The following is a 27871-nucleotide window of genomic DNA, read 5'->3' on the forward strand; positions in this document are numbered from 1 at the left end:
TTGTATTTCAAATATTCAAATTGCAAATTGTAATTATAAATATTTATTTATTTTTATAAATTGCTTATGTACTTTATGTTATTAAAATTGTAAATATTAATTCATTTTATAATATATGATAATATTATATATAATAATAAATAAATATAATTAGTCCACATTTCAGTTGTTTCTCCGCCACATTTACAGTATGTAATCCGCTTTAAACAGGATTTCACGAGTCAGAATTCACTGAGCTCCCCTGTATTTGGCTACTATGTGTGTATATATATGTTTGTGTTTATATATACATACATATATTTGACAGCACTTGCCGTGCCATTTTTGGCTTTATGTTATCATTGGCCACAACACTGCATAGACCCAACTGTGCCGGCAGCCACAGCGGCAGCTGCGACCAGCAAACTAACCAAAATTATGTTAGCCAAATTTTGGTCATTTTTCACTCTCGCCCAGCCCGGCCCGGCCCAGATCTCTAGCCATTTGCCCGCTCGTGACCGTTACGCAGTCGGCTGTCAAAAGTGCCGCTCAACAGTTTGTCAAGTAAACAAACACAAACACAACACACCCACACACACACATAAATACAAATACATCTCGGCACTTGCTTCTCGCTCGCTCGCACAGCTAATGTGTGTTTGTTGGCTAGCGGGGCGAAGGTGGAACGCTTTATTAATTTCAATTTGTGTCAACATCAACGCCAAATACGCGCAGCCAGTGAGCCAAACGAAATGATTTAAGCCAGCTGATGACAAAATGTATGCCATTAGGCGAATTAAAGCGCACTTTTTCGCCTGCTCTGGCTCACATCAGTCATATGGCCTGGCCCGCAGCAAGGGCGGCGGCTCTGGGGCGGCTGGCTTTTGCGGCTTTGGCTCGAGCATAGTTCATAAAACTCAACGACTGGCCATTGTTGTCCGTATAGCAGCCATTAAAATCATGATTGATGCGCACGGCTTGACCCAAATGCATGTTTTTATGCCTGCTTAACAGATACGCTTACATTGCGGAATCATCCAGTGTTTGTTAGTGTCAATGTGTGTACGAGTGTGTCTTTCTGTGTGTGTGTGTGTGTGGACAATATGCGGCTGCTTAAATATTAAACAGCATTCAGCAGCAGAGCACGCCTCGGGTTCATTGAACTCAGCCAACTGAGCCAAGAAGCTGCCACATCGCTCGCCCTGTCGCCATGGCAGCGACATTATTTTGCTTATTATCTGACCGTTCTAGCCAGCTTGTCACGGCGCATATACGTAATATTCCATTTAATTTCACTTTATGCCACCACGCCGCTCCATTCCGCACTCGAGCACAGCGTAATCGGTATTAATGAAAAGTGCAATAAAAATAAACACTGTGAACAGCCAGGCGAGCGTAATGGAAAATAACTTGAAAAACTTCAAGTAGATCCTGCATAGATATCAATGGGGCACTCGCTCTGCGACTGCACAACTTGAAAACTTATTCATTTGATGGCTGTGCGAAAATTCGTAAGCCGTTTAAGAGGGATTTTCTCTCGCTGTTTGAGTACTTTATTTTTTTCGGAATAGAACCAAAAAAAAAAAGATACTTAATCTTATGCTACAGTAAGCCAACAAGTGAAAAAGTTTATTCAAATATTTATACTTTAGCCTTAAAATTTAATGTTTACTGTGCTGCTTTTAAAACAGCATATTCCAAAATTATACAGAAAATGAAAACTTATGAGAATTAAATGCTCTATTATGTAATTTAACAAAGAAAAGAATATATACATATATGTACTTGTATATACATATTATTATATTAGTAAAATTTGTATGTTTTTTTCATTTTCAACCTACGGCTCCGAGAACTTGAGTGTTTAGTTACTGCAGACACAGATTTTGGTTCTTAAAGAACTGTTATACAGTCGGTTCAAAAATTTTGTAGCTGCTGCTAACACAGCTTGTCCTTAAAGAACTGTTATGCAGTAGTTCAAGCCCGACCGCAATATATATAACAATTTATATAACAACATTACGTAGAAGTTCTCTATTTATTGAAACTAAATTTTTGGATTGTTATGCAAACAAATTGAAACTGAAGTTGAAAATAAATTCAGTTTTCTTAATAATTTCTAGAGAGCTTTTATGCAATATTATTAGTGGATTACATGACAGACATAATGAATTATGCAAGAATTTCCAAGTACCAACTAAAAGTAAATCAACATCATCATAAGCATCATCATAATAATGTAAATCGAACAGATTTTCAAAGAGAGCTCAGTCTACAAATTCTTTTTGAAGCGGAAGGATGTCTATTTTCGCTTTTTTTTTGTAATAAAATCATGGCAATTTTGTGTTTTTTTATTTATCGAATTCTTAAAATAGCATGAAATTATACGCCCAGACTGCTTCGCATCGACCTTCAATTAATGCGTTAGCTGCTTTTAGCAGCCTTGAAATGTTAACGGCCATAAAGAACGTCTCCAGCTGGGCTACAGAGCTGGCCACATTTCTTCATAGTCAACTGCAAACATTTACCATTTTCATGCCATTTACAATCCTTGTGGACTTGCGGGCTGCAGCTGCTGATTTATAAGCAACAGCAGCAACAACAACAGCAACTGCAATGGCAACAGCAACTGCAACTGCAACTGCAACCACAGCAGTTGGCAGAGCTTGAACGTTTTATTGTTGTAATTGTATTGCAGTAGAATGAAATTAATTTGCCATTGGCTGTGCTCTGTGGCCAGGCATTTATCTAGCTGCTGCGCAGCTGCTAAAATTTGTCAAAGCGAGTTAAACCTCGCAAAGCCGCCGCCCAAAAGCCGCACAAAGCGCACTTTAAGTTACTAGCGAAGGCCAGCCAAAAGGAAGAGCCAACATGCCACAGCAGCAGCAGGAGCAGCAGCAGGAGCAGGAGCAGCAGCAGTGGCGGGCTCAAGTAGCTGCCATTGTTATGGCTGGCACACTTAATAATCAGACATAATAGTTGGGGCCCGAGCCAGACAACGATGCGCAACAGGTGGCTGAACAGAGGACTGAAGGCTGGTGCCAGGTGGGTGGTGGGTGGCGGGTGGTGGCAGGTGTTAGGCGGCAGCTATTGTTGGCATTGCAGCTTGCAACTTGGCCCGTTGGCCCCGTTTGCGAAAGTGGCCTTTAATAAGGTCGTTGTGGTCGTTGCTGTGGCCTTATCGGCTGGCTGTTAAGGCGCTTTGCCTTTAGGCTCAGCCCAAAACTCCTTTGGCTCTAAATTAAATTTCGCACTTTTATTGCTGCCAACAAAAAAGCAATTTCCTTGAGGTGCAAAGCGAAATTGAAAAGGGCATAATGACTTGCTGCCAAACAACACAAAAAAAAAAGATGGAAAAATGAAACGAAAAAAACAACAAATAAAACACACCCACACAACCGAAAGTATCTGGTCATTAATAAAGGCTTACAACGTGCCATTTATTACATTTTTATAACGCCCGCAGCATGGCATAGACGAAGGGAAAAATATAAATAAAGAGCAAAGTAATATTTTGTACTCAAGTTAAAAATATTACTAAAATACAAAATTTACAAATGAGTTTCGGAAAAGCATTTCCACACACAAATTTGAAAGGAAATCATATTAGAAAATACAATAAAAACGTTTATTACTTCTGAGACTTTATTACTGAAATGAAACTGGAAGACAGTCATAAAACATTCAATCTGTGCTCATAATGGAGCCTTTGTGTTTCATTTTAAATAATATTTTATGTTCGCTAAATAACATTGATGTCTGTCAATAATCCCGTCGAATGATATAATCGAAGTGAAAGCAGCTGAAAATCAATTTCTGGAACACATGCGGATATTCACTCTATAGAATTCATTTGTATACATATACATATTTCACAATGTATAAACTCACCGCAAATAGGCAAAATTCCTAGCACAGCGCAAATATTTTGCCAACAGTTGCCGCCAACAAAAAATGTGAATAAAATGCGCAAAAAAACGAGGGCTATAATAAAAGTGCACAAGAGCTGAACCAGAGCGCGTTAAATGGCGAAAGTTTCAAATAACTTTCTTTTCCTTGTTTATTTTTTATTTTTGTGTGATGCTCTAGCTTGTGTACAAAGAAAAATTGTCAAAGTCATGCGAGGGAATTGCGAGGAAACGAGGAAGCGGCCAAAGCACTTTGGGCCACAAAGCCAAAGGCTTTCATAAAATAATCCAGTCATTGTAGCTGAACTTGGCAGAAAACCCGAAAGGATGCTGAAGTTGCCCCCGAGTGTGAAAAGCCTTTACTTATGCTTACTTTAAACAAATATTTTGCTGGCACATTTTTTAAGAACTAATGAAAAACAAAGCAGCAGAGAGCAGCAGGCCTCCATACATCCATACACCTCTCTATTAAATGCGAAATGAGTAAAAATAGCCGCGCTGTCTGGCCGCGTCTGCTCATTTGTCGTTCTCGCTGATTTATACGGCAATTTGCGCAACATGATCAACTGGCGGGCAAGGGGCGACTCGGGCACGCGGTGTGCCAAGAATTTATAAATACAAAGGCAAGGCAAATCAAGCAACCAAAAAGTTGTAGCATAACTTCAGGCGTCGCCAGTCTGCAGGCAGGCAGCAAAAAGCAGACGTCAAGTTGGCTGTCTTGTTGTTGTTCTTGTTGTTGCAAATTTACTTTTGGTGTTTGCGAGAGCCCAATATAGTTGGGCCAGGTAGCAATGACCTTGCTTACAGCTGGTATAAGTCGTGGTAAACAGGATTACATGAAAGGGACCCGACACCATGCGATATTGATATGGGTTCTAATCCTTATATACATATATATCTTAGGCCAGCATATTTCACCTGATTTAAATGGATAGCAAAGTGGATAACAAAGAGCTTTGGGCAATCGTGAAACAACTCAGCTACACTGTCTGATTTTGTGGCACTTCCAGCACTTGGTTGCTGCCTCAATTTCCGGTTCAAAGTACACAGCGAAAACCTAATTATCTCGCCGAGCACCGAACACAATACGCCAGCAATTGAAGGCAACAACTTTTGGTGTTTGCTTTCTATCATTACTACGAGCAATGTGTGTTGTTCATCTATTGTTGTTGTTGTTGCTGTCGTGTCTGGTTGGCTGGTAGAGTAAACTTCCGTTGGCAGTTCCTGCCATTGAGGCGCAGACGCCTACATTGGCACCGACTCGGTACGGCACGGCTCGCCTCGGCTCGCCTCGACTCGCCTCACCTCACTTCACCTTGCCCCGCCTTGCCACGGCTCAGTTAGTGTCTATCATTTTTATGGGTATTTAAAGAGCCATAAACAAAGACGCGTGTGTGGTTTTATGTGACTCTGTGTCCATATATATCTATATATGTATGTGTATATACGTATACATGCATATGTCTGTGTTCTTTGAAATTGCCTTGACATTAAATTGAGTTTTATGTGTGATTTCCGCTCTTAACACTTTGTTGACAATGAATTTTATGGTCGGTTTGTAAAATGTTTTAAAAATAACAGACATATTTACTCAATCTCTCACTCTCTCACCTTCTCTCTCTCTCTCTCTCTCTCTCTCAGACGGAACAATTCGCTGTACTCTGGATACTCTTCACCATCATTGTGCTAGGCAATTCGGCGGTTTTGTTCGTGATGTTCATCAACAAGAATCGCAAATCGCGCATGAACTACTTCATCAAGCAGCTGGCATTGGCAGGTGAGTGCAGAGAGCATATAAGTAATACATAAATAAATCAAATTCGATCCAATTTTTATATATATACAAAGATCTGTGCGTTGGGCTGCTCAATGTGCTGACTGATATTATTTGGCGCATCACCATCTCGTGGCGTGCCGGAAATGTGGCCTGTAAGGTCATCCGCTTCTCGCAGGTGTGCGTCACCTATTCCTCCACTTATGTGCTCGTGGCCATGAGCATTGACAGATACGATGCAATAACACATCCCATGAACTTTTCAAAGTCGTGTAAGTTCTCGATCCCAGAAACTTTTCTAATTGGAAAATCTTTTGGCAGTTGGGCCTAACGCAAAACATGTGTGTGTGTGTGTCTTACCTTTGCAGGGAAACGCGCTCGTCACCTGGTTGCAGGCGCTTGGGTAGTCTCCGCGCTCTTCTCCCTACCCATCCTGGTGCTCTATGAGGAGAAGCTCATACAGGGCCATCCGCAGTGCTGGATCGAGCTGGGCTCGCCAATGGCCTGGCAGATTTATATGTGTCTGGTGTCGGCCACGCTGTTTGCTGTGCCCGCCCTGATAATCTCCGCCTGCTATGCGATTATTGTGAAGACCATATGGGCCAAAGGCTCCATCTTCGTGCCGACAGGTAGGTGGACTAGCAAATCTCTGTGCTGTGCTCCCTCTTGCTCATGCGTTTGCCTTTGGCTAGACCGTGCAGGTTTCGGTGGGGCGGCAACGCGACGCGCCAGCTCCCGGGGCATCATACCACGGGCCAAGGTCAAGACCGTGAAGATGACGCTGACGATTGTGTTTGTGTTCATCATCTGCTGGTCGCCGTACATAATATTCGATCTGCTGCAAGTCTTTGGCCAGATACCGCACTCGCAGACCAACATTGCCATCGCCACATTCATTCAGAGTCTCGCACCGCTCAATTCGGCGGCGAATCCACTTATCTACTGCCTGTTCTCCTCGCAGGTATTCCGCACGCTCAGGTAAGTGGCAGCACGGCCCCAATTATTAGCCTCTATTCAATGCCCCGCCCACTCTTTAGCCGCTTTCCGCCCTTCAAGTGGCTGACCTGCTGCTGCAAATCGTATCGCAACAACTCGCAGCAGAACCGCTGCCACACGGTGGGCCGTCGCCTGCACAACAGCTGTGATTCCATGCGCACCCTGACCACATCTCTGACGGTCTCCAGACGCTCCACCAACAAGGCGAACGCCCGGGTCATCATCTGCGAGCGGCCCAACAAGGTAATCACTGTGGCTGCCATGTCGGAGGTATGATAGCTGGCGCACTCGACCCGCAGGCGTTCAACGCTTGCGGTCCGTGGGCCGACGTCCTTCAGCGATGCGGAGTTCCTTTAAGTGAGGTGTACGGCCGCACCGCCCCGCCCCGCCCCCCAATTAGCAGGCTCTACGAGGCTTAGACAATAAGTGCGATAGTTGTGTATGCATAGCGCGAGCCCAAATCGAATATCGAATACGCAGACACATGTACATATATATACACAAATATATATATATAAGTAGATGTATGTCTATGTGTGCTACGAATTCAGTGCGTGTATTTCCCATTGCAATTTATCTATTAAGTATTTATGCAGCTAGCTCGTAACCATTACCGTACCGTAATTTTAAACTCTATTTTAACTGAATTAAGGTTTGTGGCATCACAAAGCGCTTGGGCGTGTTTTTTTTTTATAATTTATATGAAAAGCTCTCTCGTTTTCGCCCAAGGACAAGTGATGTTATTTTATTGTAGAGCAAGTAAATAAAACACTCCTACTCGTATTCTATTTATCAGACTGATGTTATTTATTTACACGAAATTAAGTAATTGCATTTCTTTTCTGTCCAACTAGCCGTTAAGCCAATTAAGTATTTACATATATACAAATACATATTACTATACTCTATATTTATATACATATATATACTCGCTATCTAATTGTCTCTCTATGTACCAATCTTGAATCTGTAAATATACTTAAATATTCTATAGAACTAAGCGTGCACCACTTGTCCAAGCATTGAAAACCAAAATCTTTAGACACTTAACAGAAACTTAAGAATTAATAGAGCATAACGTTTTAGTCAATTTGGTATAATACTTATTTCATAATTATGTGTATCAACTGGCAGAGCATAAAGAATAAAGGCCAATATATGTACAATAAAAGAATACAAAACGAAATTGAGAAATCTGCGGGCTCGCATTTTAATTCATTTTGGCATGCGCCACAAATTTCATTCTTAGGTCTCCATGCAACAGAGCACAATGGGTCCAAGGACGACGCGACAAGGACCAATGGCAGAGCAAAGAGAACTGGCTGGGACAGTTGGGACAGCTGAGGACATGACGGGACAGCTCTCATTCTCACTCTCCCTCTCACCCTGCCTCTCTTTGTTCATTTATAATTGTGGTAATGTGGGCAGCTCTTGACGTCAATGGCCAAACGTCAACGTGAACCCAATAAATTAGCCGTACGCCTGCATCGAATATGAAAACATATTTTATTCTGCTCCGATTGCGTAAATGGCACTAACTTTATTTCACTTTGTGTATATAAATAGCTGCAATGACATAATCGTGACCATCGAAACTAACTAATTAATGCCGTTAATATAGCCAGTTGCCAAATTACGAGCATCAAGTGCAGTCCGCTTTCATTTTCCAATACGCTTCATTGGGAACGCGGCTAGGCGTAAACAGTTTGCAATCAGGCTTTCATAATTTACTTACCAACTTTTAATTGAAATACCATTAGAGCGACAGTCCGCTGGAGGAAAGCAAGGCGAAGAGAAATAAGCGGTACAGCAAAAGAAATAAAACTTTACAATTTAACAAACTGCATTAATTATATGTGTGTAGGAAATATATAGATAGCTTGTATTAACTGTCATAGATCAGAGTATAATAATGAGACATTTCTAGAAATAGGATATTGTCGTAAATGTTGATTATATCTAATATATTTAGAAGCAAAAATAATTAATAATTAATCTGTCTCTCTGTCTACAGAAGATCATTGTGCATATGTACACAGCAGTGGTATTGGTATTTATGTTTGAATAAAACTAAGCTGTGTATGCTTGCAGCAGCAGAGACTGCTCCCATTGGTCACTCAAATCTCAACTGAAACGATGTCTACCTGTTATCAACATTTGAGCGCAATTTAGAGTGAAAGTCTCTCTATATAAAGGACAGCTGCTGCAGCACATCTTCAGTCGCCTGGTGAGGGTCAGTCGTGCAGTTCAGTGAATTGAAGTGAAGCGAAGTGAAGCTAAGCATTAAAGGCTTGGAGGGAATACTTATTCTTGGAGGAAATACTTAGAGAAAATACTTGGAAGCAATACTTAAAGGAAATACTTGGATGGAATACTTTGAAGAAATTCTTGGAGAGAAGACTTAGAAAATAAACTTAAGTTCTTGGAGGAAATACTAAGAAGAATATACCATGATAATAACATTAATATGTGTGCATTTACTTAAACATAAGTTTCTAGTACTTAAAATACACTTCTTGCAGGAGTTAGGAGTTAAGAGAAAATGGGTAGATTCTCACATAAATCGAAAATCTTTAAAATTAACATGAATTTTTATTTAAAATTTGGACAATCTAATGTCGAGATATAATTTTATTAGTGATATTTGATTGGTTTTAGTTGATGACATAAAAACGACGATGGTTATTGATTTTTGAAAACAAACTAGATCTGCGCGTGATATACACGGACCTAAGAAACGAAGTTCAAGTCTGAAGGATCAACGATAATCGACTCAATTCGACACCCTGATCAATAATGTATATATATTGGATCTGTCACGGCTCTTTCTGCGTCTTACATACATTTAACATTTACCAACTTTATTGAGTGATTGAGAATCGCAAGGTTAAGAGCTGCTAGTTTTCGGTAGGAATAATCATTTCGGTAATCTTAAGCCATTCGCTTTCCAGACGAATGCCCCTAATTTCCGAAATGCCCCAGACATGACATGACACATTTTGGCTTTTCCTTCAAAATCATCGAACTCTAACACATAAAAACAATTTCGAAATTATACAAACAGTGTTGTTGAATCCATCCGTTCGCACTCTTACGTCGCTTGTGTAATAGTCAAAATCACAGTAAAGTACCATATTTTTAGAACCCGTCCCATAAATTTATGTGCAGCTCGTGCTTTCCCCTCGAGAGCCATGTTCCCCAACTATTGCTTTGCCAAGGTGCCCAACGACTATGGCTACGATCTGCTGTACATGCCAAAGAACGCCTACAATGGCAATCGCCAGCGTGTCGACACGCGTCCGTTGCGGCATCGCGGCAAGGTCACGGACGATGGGTTCCTTGCGCAGCAGACTCTGCAGGACAGGCACAATGAGAGGCTGCACAGGCTACACGCCCTGAAGCCTCAGCCACGATCAGCCGGTCGTAGCGTGGAATTTCGGCTGCCTCCCATGGATCAGCAGCTGCCCAGAGACAGGGCGCATGCCGGGAGCATTGAAATAGATGATCGAGAGCACGGTAAAAAGCTGCAGCAGGGCCCTGCTCAGCCGCAGGGTGCTCCCGCTAGGAACTTGCCCGATCTGAGTCGAGGTCCGTCCGAGACATGCTCCGACTTCTTCAACATCCTCTACGATAATGTGCTTAATGCGGTGCACTCCGCCGTCGAGCATATGGTGACCAAGCACTTTGCTCACATCGTTACCAGAATGGACCAGATTGCCTCAGATCTAACGCAGCAAGAGACGCTAATGAAGCAGCACAACAGCGATGTAATGGGGAGTAAGTGAGCGTGAGTTTAGTAGAGCACTAGAAATTGATGTTCATTCACCGAGCCCCCAGAAATTGTTGAGCAGAATGAGTCAAGCCTCAACCAGTTCAAGTTTGTTGCCCAGATGCTCATCGACAATCAGACGTTGTTCTATCGCGCGCTCAACAACCAGCGCCAGTCGAAGAGAAAACCATGCACAGATGACCTGACGGAGGAGAGCAAATGTTACAGTGTGGACTGTGCTCAGCGCCTGTTGGACGAGTACGATCAGAGGGAGGAGTCCGACACAGCTGTGCAAAGGCCGAAGGCAAGTCCTTCGCAACATAGACCACAGCATCAGCTATGGGAACAACAAGACTTACGACCTCTATTCCAGCAGTCCACATGCAAGAATTGCAGCCACAAGTCCTCGAGGTCTGGCAACTCCAGCTGCTCGAGACCAATCGCTGTGCAGCGCACGGTCAAGGGTATTTCGACCACGAGCATGCCCGACTTGCGTCGCTCGCCGCTATTCCCCTCGTCCAGGACTCTCAGCTGCAAGAGCAGCAAGCATTCCAGCCAGCGCTTAGCCACGCCCACTATGTGGACGCCGTTGGGCACTGGGTCACGTGGCAGTCAGGCGTCGCCGTCGAGCGCAACTGGATCGAGTCGCAAGTGCCGCTGCCAGGTCAATCCATCCGCGCCAGCCCCGCAGGCCATCAGCTCAGTTGGCTCGAGACGAAAGCTACGTAGCTACGGCAAATCACTGCCAAGTCTGGATGATGAAAGATCCCACAAATAATCAATCCTTAATCTTTGATTTGGGCCTGAGCGCCAACCCGCGATAGCTGCCAACTGTGTTTCATGGCATTTTAAGCTCCCATGCACACAGTTGACAGCCATACTTGGTTGGCACAGTGCCTAGATTATGTACACCAAATTCTACAGATTTTACAAATTTAATGTAGTTAAAGTTTTTACAATATTTAAGTAGATTATTAAAGAACAAGTAGTTCAGACTGCTCGACTAGCAGATACCCTGAACCCAGCCAAAAACAGATTCCCATTGCTCCAATTAATAGGAAATACATGACTATCCTTAATCGCTGTTATGGGTTTCGAGAATAGTGCGTAGAAAAAGTAAATTCAGATGGATTGACGTAACGACACAACTCAGCTGAAATCTCACTTTCACTGGGTTCAAGGTATAAGAACAAATATTTGAATACATGAACAAATAATTCATACATAATAACAATGAGGTAAATTTGGATATTAAATAATTTGCAATAGCTCGTTAGCCAGACCTCGATTAGCTTCTAAGTTGCAGAAATATATGTATTACATATAAAGCCAAATTTGTTATAAATCCAACTTTGGGCTAAAATCCATTAAAGTTTGATCTACACATCGCCTATAGACTTAAGGAAACCTTAATCCGAGCTCTCAACAATAGTTGCTCTACTCTTAAGTTGTACAGACTCATACTGGCTTTTCTTGAGCAGATGGCGCTGCACAAATGGAGCCAGGAGTAGAGGATCCACAGAGCTAACATCCTGACGTCCGAAATATAAGAAAGTAGCCAAGTTTGAGATAATGATATTCAGTAATGCCCCAGTCATGGTGTACAGCAGGAATGATATATGGTATACGGATGAGCCGCTGTGTGGTTCACTGCAATAAAATATTCAATATAACATATAAAATATAAAATATAAAATATAAAATATAAAATATAAAATATAAAATATAAAATATAAAATATAAAATATAAAATATAAAATATAAAATATAAAATATAAAATATAAAATATAAAATATAAAATATAAATATAAATATAAAATATAAAATATAAAATATAAAATATAAAATATAAAATATAAAATATCAAATATCAAATATCAAATATCAAATATCAAATATAAAATAAAATATTCTCACACACTTACAATTCGGATGTTGAATTCAGATAACGGTTCATATCGAAGTCGTAGGTGCAGTTCTCCACGGAAACTGGCAGCTTCTTATGACGGAAGGAGCCCGTGAGATTGTCTATTTGTGCATTGACCACAATCCAAGCCATGATAGCAAACGATACGATGCTGCTCAGAAACATGCTCTGAAAATGTATAAAAATTCAATTGTAAATATTCTTGACTTCAGTTGATGTGAACAAACCTTCTCTCCCACCCAGGGCATTAGCATGCCCACAGTGAAGATGCCCAGCATGGGACCGTACAGGCTGGACTGCAGCGAGGCTGACAGCTGCAGCACCATGCCCAGATGCTCAACCACATAGACCATGAATATGGAACTGATGCCAAACACGACCACCACCAGACGCATAGTCAGGGCTACAGTGCGCTCCGTCATGGGCCTCTTGATCATTCTCATGCGCGGCTTCACAAAGTCTTCGAGTATGACGGCGGCCAAGGAGTTGAGTAGCGTTGAGAGTGAGCTGAGCGCGGCACTGAACACGGCCGACACAAAGAGACCCGGCAGGCCGGGCACAACGCCCAGCACTCGCATCACCAGAAGTGGCACAAGCTGATCCCGACGTCCAGCCAGCTGCAGAGATAAGCAAAGGACAAACTGTAAGACGAAACTCTGAAGGAGCTACATGTCAAACTCACTCCCGTGGCCATCGGATCGCAGTCATAATACACGGCATAGCACACCAGACCCACATAGATGCAGCCCATGTAGAGCAGGGTCAAGCCGATGCTAAAGGTGAACAGCGTTTGCTTGATGTGCTTCAGGGAGGGCAGCGACATAAAGCGCTGAATGGTCGCCTGATTGATCGAAGTGTTCTGCAACTTGAAAAAAGTGCCGCCAACGAAAACCGATAAGACGCTCATGCGCACCGTGGGATCCAGGCTATATCTATATAAAGAAAAAAAAAACTCTCATTCATAAACTGTCTCCGAGATTTTGATTCACCTTCGCTCGACTCACTCAGGCATGTTGAGGCGACCGCCGTCCAAGTTGCGCTGCCAGAGCACACCGAATCCGCCGACGTCTATGGTGCCCTTGATCATAATGACCACCAGGGAGCCATACATGATCACACTCTGCACGGCGTCTGTCCAGACAACGCCCTTGATGCCGCCGACCGTCGTATAGAAGGTGCAAATGATAATCACAATCGGTGTTATGGTATGCACGCCAATGCCACTGACTTGGTTGAAGGTCAGCGCCGGCACATATACAGCGATGGGCAGCCAAACGATCTGTAAAGCGCAAAGATACCTTAGTTACACGTGTGTCAGGAACTGTCTCTCCCTGGGCATTCACTTACCGCCTTGAGCACGAAGAGCGAGGCCCCAAATAAACGCATTCGCCTGCTGAAACGTCTCTCAAAGTACTGAAAGAGTGAGCTTGTATAAGTATCTATGTATGTATTGGTAGCCCAGTCAATGTAACCAGCTGAAAACAATTTAAATTTAAATACGCCACAGAACAGAGCTTAAGGCTAATGCAAAACTACAAAGGTCACGGCTGTTTGCAACAATATTTATTATTGAATCGAATCAGTTTGGGCTCGGGTCCGTCTTCCCCTCCAGCTTAATTTGCTCGTGCAGCTCCAGCTGCTTAGTTTCTGCATCATCGCGTACGCTCCATACCAATAGCTCTGCAAAATTGGCGTAACCAGCTCCTTGTCGACCAGGCGCACATCCTGCTTGCCAAAGTAGAGCGTGGCCAGCAGCGAGCAGAGCAGCATGCCCACAGAGCCAATCATGGTGTACCACAGGAACGAGAGCTCATGCAGGCTGTGACTCTCGGCCTCGGGGGGCGTTCTATAAGCACAAATTGAAATGTTAGGAATATAACATATTTAGGCTGTCAAATGAGAGCCATACGCGCTGGTCGTTGCATTCCAGTTGGAGCGCAGCTCGAAGCTGTAGTTGCACTCCTCCACGGAAACGGGTTTGGTGAGGAAAATCATTTGGCCGGTGGCCATGGCAATCTGTGCTCGCACAACGATGTAAGCTGTGAAGCTGGTGGCTGATGCCCGTTAACAAACTCTGCAATAGAAACATAAATGGGGCAATAATTGGTTAGCTGAGCGAACGAACGGCAGGAGCATGCCAACTGAAAAGGCGTCGAGCAGGGGGCCACAGGTGATGGCAGCCACTGTGAACGATAGCTGCATGACTATGCCCAATTTCTGCACAATGGGCACACTCGCCATTGAGATGAGCCCAAACACGACGACCATGCCTCTCAGCTTATAGGCAGTCTGACGCTCGGTCAGTGGGCGACTGCGATGGGGCTCGACAAAGTCCTGCAGCACCACCGCCGACAATGAATTGAGTGCGGTGGAGAGCGAGCTGAGTGCGGCACTAAACACGCCGGCAACAAACAGGCCCACAATGCCGGGCACCATCCCAGCGCTTTGCATCACATACAAGTGTATCACCTGATCCTTGGCACGTGCCAGCTGCAAAAGGGAATGAGAGCTGAAGATTAATGGATGTTGTGACAGCTTAACCTATACTTATAATCTTATTAACAATAAAAATAAATATTAATAAATAAATGGAAGGGGAAAACTCACACCCGTGGTGATGGGATCACAATGGTAGTAGGCGGCAAAGGCGAGCACGCCGAGATAGATGCGCATGGCCATCCCAAGCATGAAGCCTATCAGACACAATAAAAGCGCCTGCTTATAAAACGCTGGACTGCCGTCTGGTTAATGCAATTGGCCTGCAGCTTAAAGAAGGAGCCGCCCATAAACAAGGCTAACACGCCCATGCGAGCCATCGGATCAAGTGTCATGCTGGCGAATGAGAGAAGTGCAATACATTTAAGGAGAAGGCGAGGTTAGTAAAATAGAAACAACTTACTCGGGATCCACCAAGCGCTCGAATTGACGATTGCATTCCAGCACCACCGACAAACCACCCAAGTCCGCAGTGCCCTTGACTATGACAAAGCCCATGCCGCCAATCATGACTACTCCTTGTATGACATCTGTCCAAACGACGCCATTAATGCCGCCCTGCACAATCGGAAAAGTCAGCAATTGAAGTGGATGTATATAAGTTCTGAACTTACTATGCTCGTATAGAAAATGCATATCAGACTGGTTAGTGGCACGATCAAAAGGACACTAATGCCAGAAACTTAAAATAAAGAAAAAGCTATCAAATATATTGTCATATAACATATAACATATAAATTAGTTAATGATATAATATAATTAAGAATAGCTTAGTGAACTAAGCAACGTTCAAAGTTAGAGCAGGCACATAGATACATATCGGTTGCCAAAGTACCTGTAAATATAAAGAAAAAATAATAATAACCATTCAAGTTGAAACACTCAATCGGAGCACTCACATTCATCATATATAGGCAGGATCCAAAGATACGAACACGTCGATCAAAACGTCTCTCAAAGTACTGCAGAGCACAGTAAGGATACAACAAAAGGAACAATAATAGTAAAAAATAAAATAAAATAAAAATAAAAAAACAAATAAAAAACATGAAGAAGGTAATTAATTAAATGAAAAATAAAATATATCTATATAGCAACAAAATAATAATTAAAATTTATTAAAAGCTAACATTCATTCAAATGAAAAACATAATAATCATATAAAACAAAATTGTTAATTTGATGGGAAATAAAAAACTGTTTTAGAATATCAAAGCAACAATTTATTAGCAAGTAGCTTTCATCGTAGTTTATGTTCAAGGCTTCTCTGCAGTAGGATCAGCCTTGCGCCTAAAGAGCTCCTCGAGATCCACAGCCTCATATTGTTTCTTGGGCAGGAAGCGACGCATGCAGGGCGTGACCAGGGCCGGGTCCATTTCAGACACATCCTGCCAGCCAAAGACGAGGCTCGCCAGCAGGGCGACCACAGTGCAAATTAGTCCGCCCAGTGCAGTGTACCAGAAGAACGACAGATGATATATGTTACGATCTGTTGAGGGACTGCGAATGGAACAAAATATATATTTTATTAGTCTGGTAACTTCCTCATACTTACCTGTACTCATGCAGAGTGCGCCAGACGGTCGCATTGTCAAAGGCGTAATCACAGCCCGAGACTGAGACTGGCATCTTTGGATACCGAATCTCGCCCTGCATTTGCGCCAGCTGAGCCTTGACGCAGATCCAGCCCAGGACTACAAAGGACACCAGACTGCCAGTCATGACACTCTGGAAAGAGACCTTGCGTTAGTGAGTCCTTTCTGAATGCAATTGGGGAAAGACTAACTTTCGCATTCACCCAGGGCAGACACACGCCCATGGCATAGATCCCCAGCAGCGGCCCCATGGACACAGCCGAGGTGGTGGTGGCCAGCTGCAGCACCATGCCCAGCTTCTCCACCACATTGACCAGACCCATGCAGCTCAGGCCAAAGAAGACGACGATGGCGCGCAGCAGCAAACCGGTTTGGCGTTCCGTCAACGGCTTCTTGAGCAGCGGCCGCACCACATCCTGTGAGATCACGCATGCCATCGAGTTGAGTCCCGTGGACAGCGAACTTAACGCGGCGCTAAACACGCCAGCCACAAACAGCCCAGGCAGACCAGGAAACGAGCCCAAGGTGCGCATCATCAGCAGCGAAGGCAACTGATCGCTGGCCTTGGCAAGCTGGAGAAAGGTCATAGAAAAGACTCTAAGGAAATAGATGAAGTTGCCAGCACAGAGGACTTCTTATAATATAGATAGAAGTATAAACGTTGAAGTCGGGCGTTATCGACTGCAGCATGCTCATTCACGGGCCGAATTGTGCTAAGTCAGTTTTCAGTTTTGCCACGCCCCCAATGGGCATGAATTATTTTCGTGCAAAGAAAATCGTCAGTTTCTAGGTCTTAAACGGTAACAGGATTTCCCGATTTTACAAGCCAAAGGGCAATAAAAAGGGTAGGGCTTGCTCAAAGGGCATAGATACTTATCTGGCAGCCCTATATCTTTTTACAGAGACGGGCGGTCATATTCAAAAAGTGATGCCAACAAATCTAATGGAGACAAATCAATATACATCAATATACGTCAATATACAGAAAATGTGTATTTCTTTGATTAAAATGAGAAGCATAACAGAGGTCCGTCGAATATAGGCGGCCTTGTAAGGTCGTCTTATGGGGCCGTCGAATATGTAAAATCCATATCTTTTAAGCCTTGGCCTCCAAGTTTCAACTGTCTACCACAGTTTCTGATATATCAGAATACGAAATACCAGACCCTATTGGGCGCATCGAGAAAATATTAACCCTTTCGGGGGTATATAGGAGTATGTTTAAGTCTCTGGCTTCAATAGCGGCGAAAGACGCCAGTCGGATGGACGGACCACCGGATAGACAGCAAGATGTATAACAAAGAGAACATTTCATAAAGCCAATATACCAGTTCACTCTCTCAAATGATAATTAACGATATAGCTATGCAGTTAAGACAAGCACATCCAAGACTTACCCCGGTGCTAATGGGATCACAATCCTGGTAGACGGCATAGGTGACCAAGCCCATGTAGCTGCAGCAGCTGAGCAGGAATATGAGGAGGACCGTATAGAGGAACATGCACTGCTTGGCATGCTTGTAGCTGGGCAGGGAGAGAAAGCGTTGGATTGACACTTGATTGACATCCGATGATTGTATTTTGTGCAGAGTGCCGCCCACTATCACAGAGACCATAGACAGCCGCACGGTGGGATCCCAGGTCCATCTGTAAATAAACAGAGTGCTCAATGAAATTCGCAATGTAAACCAAATGCCATCATTACTCTGGCGCATTGAAACGTCCGCTGTCCTCATTTCGCTGCAAGACCACGCCCAGGCCGCCGACATCGTAGGTGCCTTTGATGCAGACTGCCAGAATGGATCCGTACATGACAAAGCTCTGGATGACATCTGTCCAAATCACCGCCTTGAGGCCGCCCTGAAATTGCGGCACTTTGTGTGTGAGCGAATGAATGCCAAGCCAGGCCGTGTTTTAATTAAATCTCACCACACACGTGTAGAAAGTGCAAATAATGCAAACAATGGGCGTGATGACATGGATGCTCGTGCCAGTCACTAAAATTGTTGAACTTTAGCGTCGAGGCCAGCGACCGAGTGAGAAAACTCACCTTGATTGTAGGTAATGGCAGGCACATACAGGGCCACAGGCAGCCACAGCAACTGCATGAAACATTGTTCAATATGAATTCCGATCTATTTAAATGGTGCTTACCATGCCAATGACGAATAGCACAGCTCCGAAGTTTCGAATGCTGCTGCCGTAGCGCAGCTTAAAGTACTAGAAATCATATGTTAATTATCTAATGAGCAATATGAAATGCTTATTGATAAAATGAATGCAGAGACAAACCAAATATTTACAAGATTTTTAGTAACGAATCGGTGTGCATGATGCATGTTAGTGGCATGCCTAAAACCAGAAAAACAGAGCATTTATACAAATATATCACATATAGAGCACATTAAAAGATTAGAGTATAATAAAAGTTGCAGTCAAACACGGCGTATACTTAATCAAAACTTTTATTGCTTAAGTCTTAAGTCGTAGGCACATTTTATGTTATTTAGGCAGACTTTAATGAGGACTCATTAAGCTCCACGCTGGCATATTTGCTCTTATAGAGTCGCCGCATGCAGGGCGCCAGTAGATCCACGTCCACATCCTCCAGCTCCACACGTCCAAAGACGAGGCTCGACAACAGGCCAGCCAGGATGCCCACAAGAGATGAAAAAAGAGTGTAGTTCATGAAGGATGTATAGTAGATATGCTGGAAAAAGCTGAGCGAACTTTTTTAAAGAAAGAAATTACTACTTGAACAACCGAGTGCAGCGCAAGTCGTAACTCACGCTGGCTCCGTGGCAGTCAATGTGGCATTTGCGAGAGTCACGCCCGGCGCATCGTACTCGTAGGTGCAGCCGTCGACGCTAACCGGCTTCGTCTCGTAGTGCAGCTCACCCGAGAGGGCGGCCAGCTGGGCATTGATGCACAGCCAGGTCATGAAGACGAAGGAGCACAGGGCGCCAGTCAGAGCACTCTGCAAGGCCAGTTATACAAGCTATGAATGAAACTTATCCCCACATCCTTGAACTGCACGGAATACAAACTTTTGAGTTTAGGCGCGGGCAGAGCATGCCCATCACAAAGAGCGCAAACAGCGGACCCTGCGTCACCGAGCTCAGTATCATGAACAGCTGCATCACATGCGTGCCCATGCGCTCCACGCCGAACACCAGGACGGTGCTCAGGATGCCAATGGTAACGGTGCAGAGGCGCATCGTGATGGCCGTCTGGCGCTCTGTCAGGGGCCGTTTGCTGAGCGGCTTGATGTAGTCCTCCAGCAAGACGGCGGCCATTGAGTTGAGCGCCGTGGACAGCGAGCTGAGCGAGGCACTAAACACGCCAGCCACAAACATGCCGCACACGCCCGGATATGCGCCCAGCGTGTCCATAACCAGCAGCGGCACCAGCTGATCCTTTGCCTTGGCTAGCTGCCAGTCAATCACATTACGCTCAGCATTGCAACAGGAGTACACACAGGTCACCTACCTTCGTAGTCAGCGGATCGCAGTCGTGGTACGTGGCGAACAGCAGCAGGCCATTATACAAGGTCAGTGACGTTAGGATTATCACTCCGAACCCAAACAGCAATGTGCTCTGCCCCATTGCCCTCACGCTGGGCAGCGACAGCAGACGCTGGGTGATGATCTGGTTGCAGCCGATGTTGTACGTCGAATGGGCTGTGTAGCCAATGAACAAGGCGAAGACGGACATGCGCGTCCTCGGATCAAATGTCCATCTATTCGAGAGATTAAAGTATATAAAAAAATATATAAATACAACCCAGTAAGAGTGCTCTAATAGAGACTACTCAACTAGGAGATCCCCTTACTCCTTCAAGGAATTGATATTTGTGTGGCCAGTGTGGGCTTACTATGAGAACTTAATTATTTAATAACATTTTGTTTAAATGGACTAACTTCACAAATCGAAACTATAACAAGTAAAAAAGCTGGTGATGGACTGACTTCGTGAAATTTTCAGATCGTGAACATATGAAACTTGTGTAAGCCCTGCCTTAAGTTACATAAATCATTTTAAATATATAATTCTTAACAATCTATCAACAGATCAAGCCATCAAATAATCAATTTCGATAAATAATACTCGATTTCGATAACTACTTATCAGTTTCGATAGGTAATACTCGATTATCGATTTCGATCATTATTTATCGACATCTATGAATAATCAATTTCGATAAAGTAATACTCGATTTACTTATCGATTTCGATCATTATTTATCGACATCTATGAAACATTGTCTGAAACTTGAGTTAAGGCAGCTGCATGGCAAAAGCTGAATGCTACGAGACTCGCTGGATGGTACATCAATACCAAAGACTGAATAATATGCATTCATTGATCATGAAATAGAAAACATATTCATGATTCACAGAAATATAAATAAAACATGAAACTTGTCTAAATATTGATCAGAATTTTCTCCCTAAATAAAAGGCATAGCTTTGATTAAGAAACTGTGCTCAACTCTTCTAGTGAATGTTACAAAAGCAAAACTTGAAACTTGAGTTGAGACAGCTGCATGACAAAAGCTGAATGCTACGAGACTCTCTGGAAGGTGCTAATAAAACTTGTGGAAATGTTGATCATAATTAATAATAATAATATTGATCATAATTTGCTCGTTTAGAAAAAAAGCCTAATCCCATAAATACCTCTGAAACTGTGGGCCTCTGAAACTGTAGGGCAGCATGACAAGGGCTGAATGCTACAAGACTCGGTGTAAGGTACATCAATGCCAAAGACTGAATAATATGAAGCTTGTGGAAGTATTTATCCACATTGCTCACGAAATAGAAAACATAATCATATGATTCACAGAAATACAAATGCTCTTAATTTAGGTCTTCTAGCCAATTTAGGGCAGAAGCTAAATGCGACGTTACTGCATGGCAGAAGCTGAATGATATGACACTCGACAGATTGTATATTTATTAGACATTCATATCATGATTCAATGTTATAAGAATCGCATGCATCTGCCAAAGCACAAGTGTATTTGAAATACGCCTTTTACAAATTTATAAGTGAGGGGTTGGATTTAGGGGTGGTGGTGAATTATGATAAAAACCGAAATCGACTCAGCTCGCCACCCTGATCAAGAATATACATACATATATACTTTGTGGGGTCTGCCACGCCTCCTTCTGCCTGTTACATACATTTCAAGAAAACCATTATACCCAGATTTCCCATTTTCAATGAGTTCAGGGCATAAAAATATGATATTGTATAAAATATATCAAATATTTCAAGTGTGCAGCATGTTGATGATCACCTACTCGGGCCATTCGAGGCGTCCAGTTTCCAGATTCCTTTGGATGACCGCGCTCAGGCCGCCCGCATTCAGGGTGCCCTTGATGACAACAATAATTATGGCACCCACCATAATTATGGTTTGAATAACATCCGTCCAGACGACAGCCTTCAAGCCGCCAACCGTGGTGTAAAATATGCAAATAATACACACCGCCGGCGTAATTACGTGAACATTTACGCCCGTCACTGTGAACGGAAAGCGCAACAATTGAAACAAACTCCAGTGGATCTGATTGAAAACGTACCCTGATTAAAGGCCAGCGCTGGCACATAGATGACGATAGGCAGCCAGATTAGCTAGACGATGATAATTGGTTATTTGTGTCTGTGTGTGTGTGTGTGTATGTATTTGTATTTGTGTTGCGTACTTACTGTGGTTATGCTAAAGAGCACCGAGGCAACTACACGAGTGGTTCTGTTGAAGCGCAGCTCGAAGTACTGTAAGCATTTATTTGATTTGGTATTTTGGCATCTTTCGATTCGGACAGTCTCAACGTTCACGTTTACAAACACATAATAAAAACGAGCACACACACAGCGCAACGCATACATAATCGAATATTACGCATACGCCGTGTAGCCGATATCAGATATAGCCTTTGAGCCACCACCACATAGCCGTCAGCAGGCCGTTGCGGGCCATTGCTGGCAACAAACTACAATTGGATGTTCAGCACAGCAACGAGTCTCTGTGCTCCTATTTGCAATTTGCTGGCAAACACACATAAATATTTCACTTGACACGACAGCAACAAGGCCCAACAACAATGCTCCGACTCATCAATAGCTTTAACGCACAATTGTTTTCGGCACTGGTCAATGTTTTGTTCCATAAAAACTATTGATGTTGTGTTTGATTTCAACAGCCGACAATAACTGACTCACCCGAGTTTCATATAGCGATTGCTTATTTAGAAATATGCTCGTATATCAACAATTTACTTATAATTCACTTACACATATTACATATTCACATGCGAATTTCGGCACAATTCAACAGAAAAATTTAGTGTGCAACACATATTTATGATATAACATGCTTTCAGATTACTTAGAAGTAGAATAGAAAATCATCTTCAGCAAGCCGAAGTCTCCACACCTCTGCAAAGTATGAATTCTGTTCAAATGATTTTTCGAATTCAAAACAGAGAACATTAATTTTGTAGCAATGTGTATGTTTTTAAGCATTACTATTTAGTGTAATTGGAGAGCAAGTATATTTATATATTACAGGTAATCGCTTATCAGATAGCGCTCAACTTACCTCGTATGTGGAAGTCAATTGAAGATTGCAGAAAACGGGCAGGAAAATATACCAAGATATCATTCCAGATATGGCCAGGGTAACCAATATGAACGCATATTGCGTACCATACACGTAAATCTCCGTTGATGTGCCCAGCAATGATATGCCCGATACGAAACTAAAAAAAAAAAAAAAAAAAAAAAAAAAAATATATATATATATATAAAAATAAAATACGAATAAATAATAAACATAAAATATAGCAGAGAATTTAATATAAAGGGACCAATATTAAAAATTCAAAGTCTGTAATAATAATAATTCTATTTAAAAAATAAAATATGAATAAAAATATACAGAGAAAATATATAATTAAATTATAGATCAAATATTAAAAATTCAATGACTTTAGTACTTTAAAACAAAATTTATTAAAGTTTTAGCTTTATTTTCTCTACTCTACTCCCCTCTCTTCATATTCCACATCTCAAGTGGTATACGCAATTTTCATCCTTTATATTATAGTTGGCAGCAGAAGTCCAGTTTCTGGCTTTAATAACGGACAGACAGACATTCCACAAAACCAATCAACTAAATTTACAATTTTCCTCTACTTCTATAAATGACGAAAAAAAAGACGTTAGAGTAGAAAAGTCAACAATCCTTAATAGTACAAAATATTAAGACCACAAATGAAGATGAAATGGAACGTCTGCTACGGCATTAATATGAAAAACTTTTCAAATCTTTGTCATTTACATGCATACACACACATATACATATATATATATACAAATATATATCACAAAACATAATTTCAATCTGGCGATTAATGTACACAACAAACATCATTTTAGTACAGCCCCGAGATATGTGCAGTGACCCCGGGCCATGGTCGAGGCATCGGAAAAGTTTCGTACTGCCAAAATACCATTAAAAGTTGATAACAAGTGGCGTTGAAGTACAGTATGCAGATGCAGATACCAAGCCCACTATAATGCGAATTGAATAAGAAACGAAATGCTAAATTTCGGAAAATAAAATGTAAAATCATAATGGAACAGCTCGTTCAAATGGGGCTGGCAAGTGAGGGAAAACTGGCGAATAATTGTAATTCAAGGCACGTTGCCAGAATTTGTTGCAGAAAGCAAACGACGGCACAGAGCATGAAGGACAACAATAAAAGGCGCCCAAAACAATTGTCGTCGGGGCAAATGACCAAAATCTGGAAAGCAGAAACATGAACAGCAAAAGTATTGGAAGCACTCCATCCAACAAAATAAATGTATATATACATATATATAATTTTTTTCTGGGTTTGCAGTCATTAATGCGGTGACAAAGGCAATGCGCTGTTGAAAGGTGTTTGGCCAAACGTGCTAAACAGAGTGGGCCAAAAAGCGTTGGCCAACACCAAGGTCGTCGTGGCCAAAACAAAAAGTAATTTGCCAAATTATTTGAGTTTGCGGCTGCCGTAAGTTTAAATAACTTCAATCAGGCTTAGTTCGTTTAGCGATGAGTGGCGGCCCGACCAACTCAGCGCGAGCTGCCAAATCGTATATTTAGCAAGAAAGTTATGCAAGTTCCCACCACGCCGTATCGAAGAGCATTATCTACATAATCATCAGGCATAATAATTCGGACCCTGACACTCTACTATATTGTATTATATATATATATATATATATATATATATTTTTTTTTTTTTTTTTTTTTTTTTTTTTTTGATTCATTCGCGCCTCACTTTCCACTCCTCTTCGGACGCAAAGTTTGAGCAAAATTTCTTTTGTTTGCTCTGACAAACATTTCGCCAGACGACGCGTCTTTGGGCTGGCATTATATATACGATTTTGTTCTCTATTTTTTCAGATTCCGCATACGCACGGTTAGTCGCGGCTACCTTGCAGCAAATCAAGTGAAATTAGGCACATATTTTTGATTGGTTTCCGAGAAAATGCCGAATTTCGTTTGGCTAAGCATTGTGCTGTATAATCAATGTCAGCGAATTTTTGATTACGAACAAACTCTCCGAGACGTCGGTATTTCAATTTATTTATGCAATTTTTGTCAGTCTCGTAATTTATATTCATTTAATTCTTTTGCTTAATTTTGTATATCTTTATGCCATAAATGTGCATTAAAATTAGAACTAAATAGTATTTATTGATTTTTTATGTTGTATGTTTATAGCAAAAAGTAATAATAGCAATAATAAAATAATTTGTGATAAAAATTTCGCTAAAATTTTTAATTATTGGTTATGTATTATCATTAATAACATTTTATTATTATTTTTTTATTAAAAAAAATCCATTCTTATTATTAAAAAAAAATTTCTTCATTTATTTTAATTTAATTCAATTGATATTTATGGTAGGTGTATATATGTATATATGTATTTTACATTAAGTACTAACGCTTAGTCTTTTTTGAGGCAATTGAAAAAATTAAACTTTAATTTTCTCTTTAATATATATTCAGTATTTTTCTTTAATTTCTATAAGCTCCAAAGCAGAGACATATTAAAACTGAAATAATTTCATGCAAAAGAAGTTTGCGATTACACAAATCAAATAAGACTTGAAAGCAAATACTTGACCTCTAATTAAGTAACTATAATTTATTGAATGTCATTTCATTAAATTTTTTATGTTTTTACAACTTATTTAACTTGACAATTAAGCTTGTAGGTAAATTAATGTACGTTCTCTATCGGTATTGTATTTAAATAGAATCTGTAACCGAAATGGACAGACGGACAGAAAAAAATAATGGCCAGGTTCGTGCACAATTCAATTTAAGCCAGCACTGCAAAATTGCTTGACCCCAGCCAGCGAGAGCACACAGAGCAATCCCATTAGGCGCTGCACGCTCCAGTCGAGGCAATTAAACAGCCCTCGTATATCCTACGTCATGCCCAAAAGGGGCGGCGCCCTAGACGCATTTACATACTGTTGCTATTTGCTGTTACTCACCTAGCGACCAGGGATAGCGAAACCGGAAGCACTTTCATTTTGCGTCCACCCACCAAGTAATCCAAGGCCTCCGAGCCGCGACGCTCCTCGATGCCGGCGGTGCCGGCGCCATCTTTTTCATCGGTGGGCAGTTGGGTATTTTGCTGTTTCTTCTTCTTCTCGATGAAGCCAAAGTAGAAGCCAATTACGGCACAGACCACCAGCATGGCTATGAAAACCAAATAATCAACAATGCCAAAATGTTGCAGTGCGCTGCTTAAATCGCTCACGCTGGGCTTCTCCGTCATGCTGGAGGACGATATTGTTGTAGTTGTTGTTGAAAATGTTGTTGGTATTGTTCCTTCTGTGGTGTCAGTGGTGCCGCTGGTGGTGGTGGTGGTGGCAGCGGCGGTGCTGATGCTGCCCAAGCCTGATACACTTGTTGTTGCTTTTGCCGTTGTGCTGCTAATTATGGATTGGACTGTCTGAGCAATCGCATTGACCACTGTCGGCGGCGTATTAACAGCCTCAACCGCATCCATTATTATTTCCTCCCTCTGAATGGTCGTTGACATAATTCAGTAGACCGCAAGTTGCTTTTATGTGTTTATTTTCATTGACTTCCTGTCGTGTTGCCTTTGCGCACTTTTTGCTTAAATGCGCTCAACTTTGATTACTTTTGTATTGGTTTACAGGCACACACAAACACACACACACACACGCTTACACGCTTCGGCACTTGTTGCAGCCCTTTTCGATTTTTCATTAAGCTTCTGTCGGCAGCTTGTGTATCCTAATGACCAGCACGGATAACTTTGACACAAGTAAAACTGGATTACTGGCTGAATTGAAAATTAAAAACAAAAGCTAGTTAATGTAAACTGCATAAATATTGTGAGCTTTTCTTTTCTTCTGTTAATTATTTGTTCTTTATATATTATTTTATAGTTGTACAAAAATTCATGTCTAGAGTACACTATAGAAACAATTTTTTTTATTAATAAAATTTATATTATATTTGAAATATTTCATACATTGTATATTTAATTTATTTAGATTTGAATATATTTATACAAAAAATGTTTGTTAATTGAATGATTGGAAAATTGATTTATTTTAATGTTTATGTACACCTATTTATTTTTATTATAATTAGGCAATAGTTTATATAAACTGCATAAATGAAGTAAACGTTTTTTTTTCTGCTGTTAATTATTTGATCTTTATATTGTCTATAGTGTATTGTCAAAATTTATTTTATAATTTTAAAAAAATTCTGTCTAGAGTACACTATATATATTTTATATAAGAAAGTGTTATTATTTATTTATTAAATTTATTTATAGATATTTGAATATATTTGCAAACAAATAATCGCAAAATTAATTTATTTTTATTTTTATTTACTTTTGTTTATTTTTATTTTAATTAGGCAATCAATCGCACATTCACTTTACTCGACTCTCACTGCAGAATCCTTTTGAAAATCAGGATAAAAACCACACAGATCACATCGAGCGCTCAAACACAAGCTGCAGGCACGAATCACAGCGAAAAACTGAAATTAGAACTCAAACGAACTGAGCATCGTCCACGGCTCTGCTGATCAGATTTAGCTGATGAAAGATGAGCTCATAATTCATGTAAGTCTTGTCTGTGTGTCGAGGTCTTTATCAGCAGATTTAGCGGACGTATATAGTGGCTAGATAAAAACACACACCCACTCGCCCATGGACGGACGTGTGGCGGGAAAGGCTCTTGTGCGCCATTATATGAGTTCAAGTTATACGAGATAAACTGTACTTCTGAATGGCTTTTGCTCAGTTTTTTTCCTATCATCAGGTAGTCGCACGTCAGGTATTATGTTGACATATTTTATAACA

At 41.5% G+C, this 27871-nt stretch overlaps 3 protein-coding genes and 1 pseudogene across 13 annotated transcripts in view; 2 read left to right on the plus strand and 2 right to left on the minus strand.

The window, feature by feature from the left end:
* CCAP-R (Crustacean cardioactive peptide receptor) overlaps positions 1–7843 on the plus strand; it is a 50179-nt gene extending 42336 nt beyond the window's left edge. The window contains exons 3-7 of one of the 2 annotated variants that reach the window (XM_018000396.2): positions 5529–5664; positions 5736–5933; positions 6030–6290; positions 6354–6639; positions 6699–7843. In XM_018000396.2, the coding sequence (XP_017855885.1) occupies positions 5529–5664; positions 5736–5933; positions 6030–6290; positions 6354–6639; positions 6699–6933 (1116 nt within the window). In that variant the 3' untranslated portion in view covers positions 6934–7843. The remainder of the gene's footprint in view (positions 1–5528; positions 5665–5735; positions 5934–6029; positions 6291–6353; positions 6640–6698) is intronic. The other variant, XM_089476366.1, reaches the window with a different exon arrangement.
* Positions 7844–9364: 1521 nt separating this feature from the next.
* LOC108608823 (uncharacterized) lies at positions 9365–11408 on the plus strand. 4 transcript variants are annotated; one of them, XM_089476375.1, is made up of 3 exons: positions 9365–9779; positions 9845–10434; positions 10495–11408. In XM_089476375.1, exons 2-3 carry the CDS (start codon positions 9849–9851, stop codon positions 11202–11204), a joined length of 1296 nt encoding a protein of 431 aa, XP_089332501.1. In that variant the 5' UTR covers positions 9365–9779; positions 9845–9848; the 3' UTR covers positions 11205–11408. The 4 variants fall into 4 exon arrangements, with proteins under 4 accessions (XP_089332501.1, XP_017855888.1, XP_017855889.1 ...); XM_018000400.2 differs by having other exon boundaries at positions 9390–10434; positions 10495–10730; positions 10800–11408; XM_018000401.2 differs by having other exon boundaries at positions 9404–10434; positions 10495–10730; positions 10803–11408.
* kumpel (kin of rumpel) lies at positions 11343–27606 on the minus strand. 6 transcript variants are annotated; one of them, XM_018000393.2, is made up of 11 exons: positions 27396–27599; positions 26010–26830; positions 23053–23212; positions 18600–18665; positions 18496–18547; positions 18375–18442; positions 18151–18305; positions 17843–18092; positions 16637–17017; positions 16406–16578; positions 16051–16350 (listed from the first exon to the last, which is right to left on the minus strand). In XM_018000393.2, the coding sequence occupies exons 2-11, from the start codon at positions 26561–26563 to the stop codon at positions 16107–16109; spliced, it is 2103 nt and encodes a 700-aa protein (XP_017855882.1). In that variant the 5' UTR covers positions 26564–26830; positions 27396–27599; the 3' UTR covers positions 16051–16106. The 6 variants fall into 6 exon arrangements, with proteins under 6 accessions (XP_089332481.1, XP_089332476.1, XP_089332459.1 ...); XM_018000394.2 differs by lacking the exons at positions 16051–16350; positions 16406–16578; positions 16637–17017; ... (3 more) ...; positions 18496–18547; positions 18600–18665 and adding exons at positions 18895–19174; positions 19235–19422; positions 19493–19876; ... (2 more) ...; positions 22034–22085; positions 22161–22226 and having other exon boundaries at positions 27396–27606; XM_089476355.1 differs by lacking the exons at positions 16051–16350; positions 16406–16578; positions 16637–17017; ... (3 more) ...; positions 18496–18547; positions 18600–18665 and adding exons at positions 11343–12076; positions 12353–12522; positions 12582–12971; ... (1 more) ...; positions 13359–13633; positions 13702–13767 and having other exon boundaries at positions 27446–27598.
* Positions 13774–15186, minus strand: LOC108617535 (sodium-coupled monocarboxylate transporter 1-like; annotated as a pseudogene). The gene is made up of 3 exons (XR_016271642.1): positions 14962–15186; positions 14264–14844; positions 13774–14200 (listed from the first exon to the last, which is right to left on the minus strand). The product of XR_016271642.1 is annotated as a sodium-coupled monocarboxylate transporter 1-like (transcript).
* Positions 27607–27871: the final 265 nt, after the last annotated feature.

The sequence above is a fragment of the Drosophila arizonae genome, chromosome 2 (assembly GCF_054131065.1).
Source record: "Drosophila arizonae isolate 15081-1271.41 chromosome 2, UAZ_ARI_1.0, whole genome shotgun sequence".
NCBI lineage: Eukaryota > Metazoa > Arthropoda > Insecta > Diptera > Drosophilidae > Drosophila > Drosophila arizonae.

Excerpts from the sequence above, each read along its gene's own strand:
- kumpel (XM_089476355.1), bottom strand. The coding sequence starts at position 26,563 with ATGTCAACGACCATTCAGAGGGAGGAAATAATAATGGATGCGGTTGAG. Across the intron at positions 23,213-26,009 it reads TCGCTATCCCTGGTCGCTAG|TTTCGTATCGGGCATATCAT; the intron begins GTGAGTAACAGC and ends TTTTTTTTTTAG. Across the intron at positions 13,634-13,701 it reads CGCTCTTCGTGCTCAAGGCG|ATCGTTTGGCTGCCCATCGC; the intron begins GTAAGTGAATGC and ends TGCGCTTTACAG.
- LOC108608823 (XM_089476375.1), top strand. The coding sequence starts at position 9,849 with ATGTTCCCCAACTATTGCTTTGCCAAGGTGCCCAACGACTATGGCTAC. Across the intron at positions 10,435-10,494 it reads CAACAGCGATGTAATGGGGA|AAATTGTTGAGCAGAATGAG; the intron begins GTAAGTGAGCGT and ends CCGAGCCCCCAG.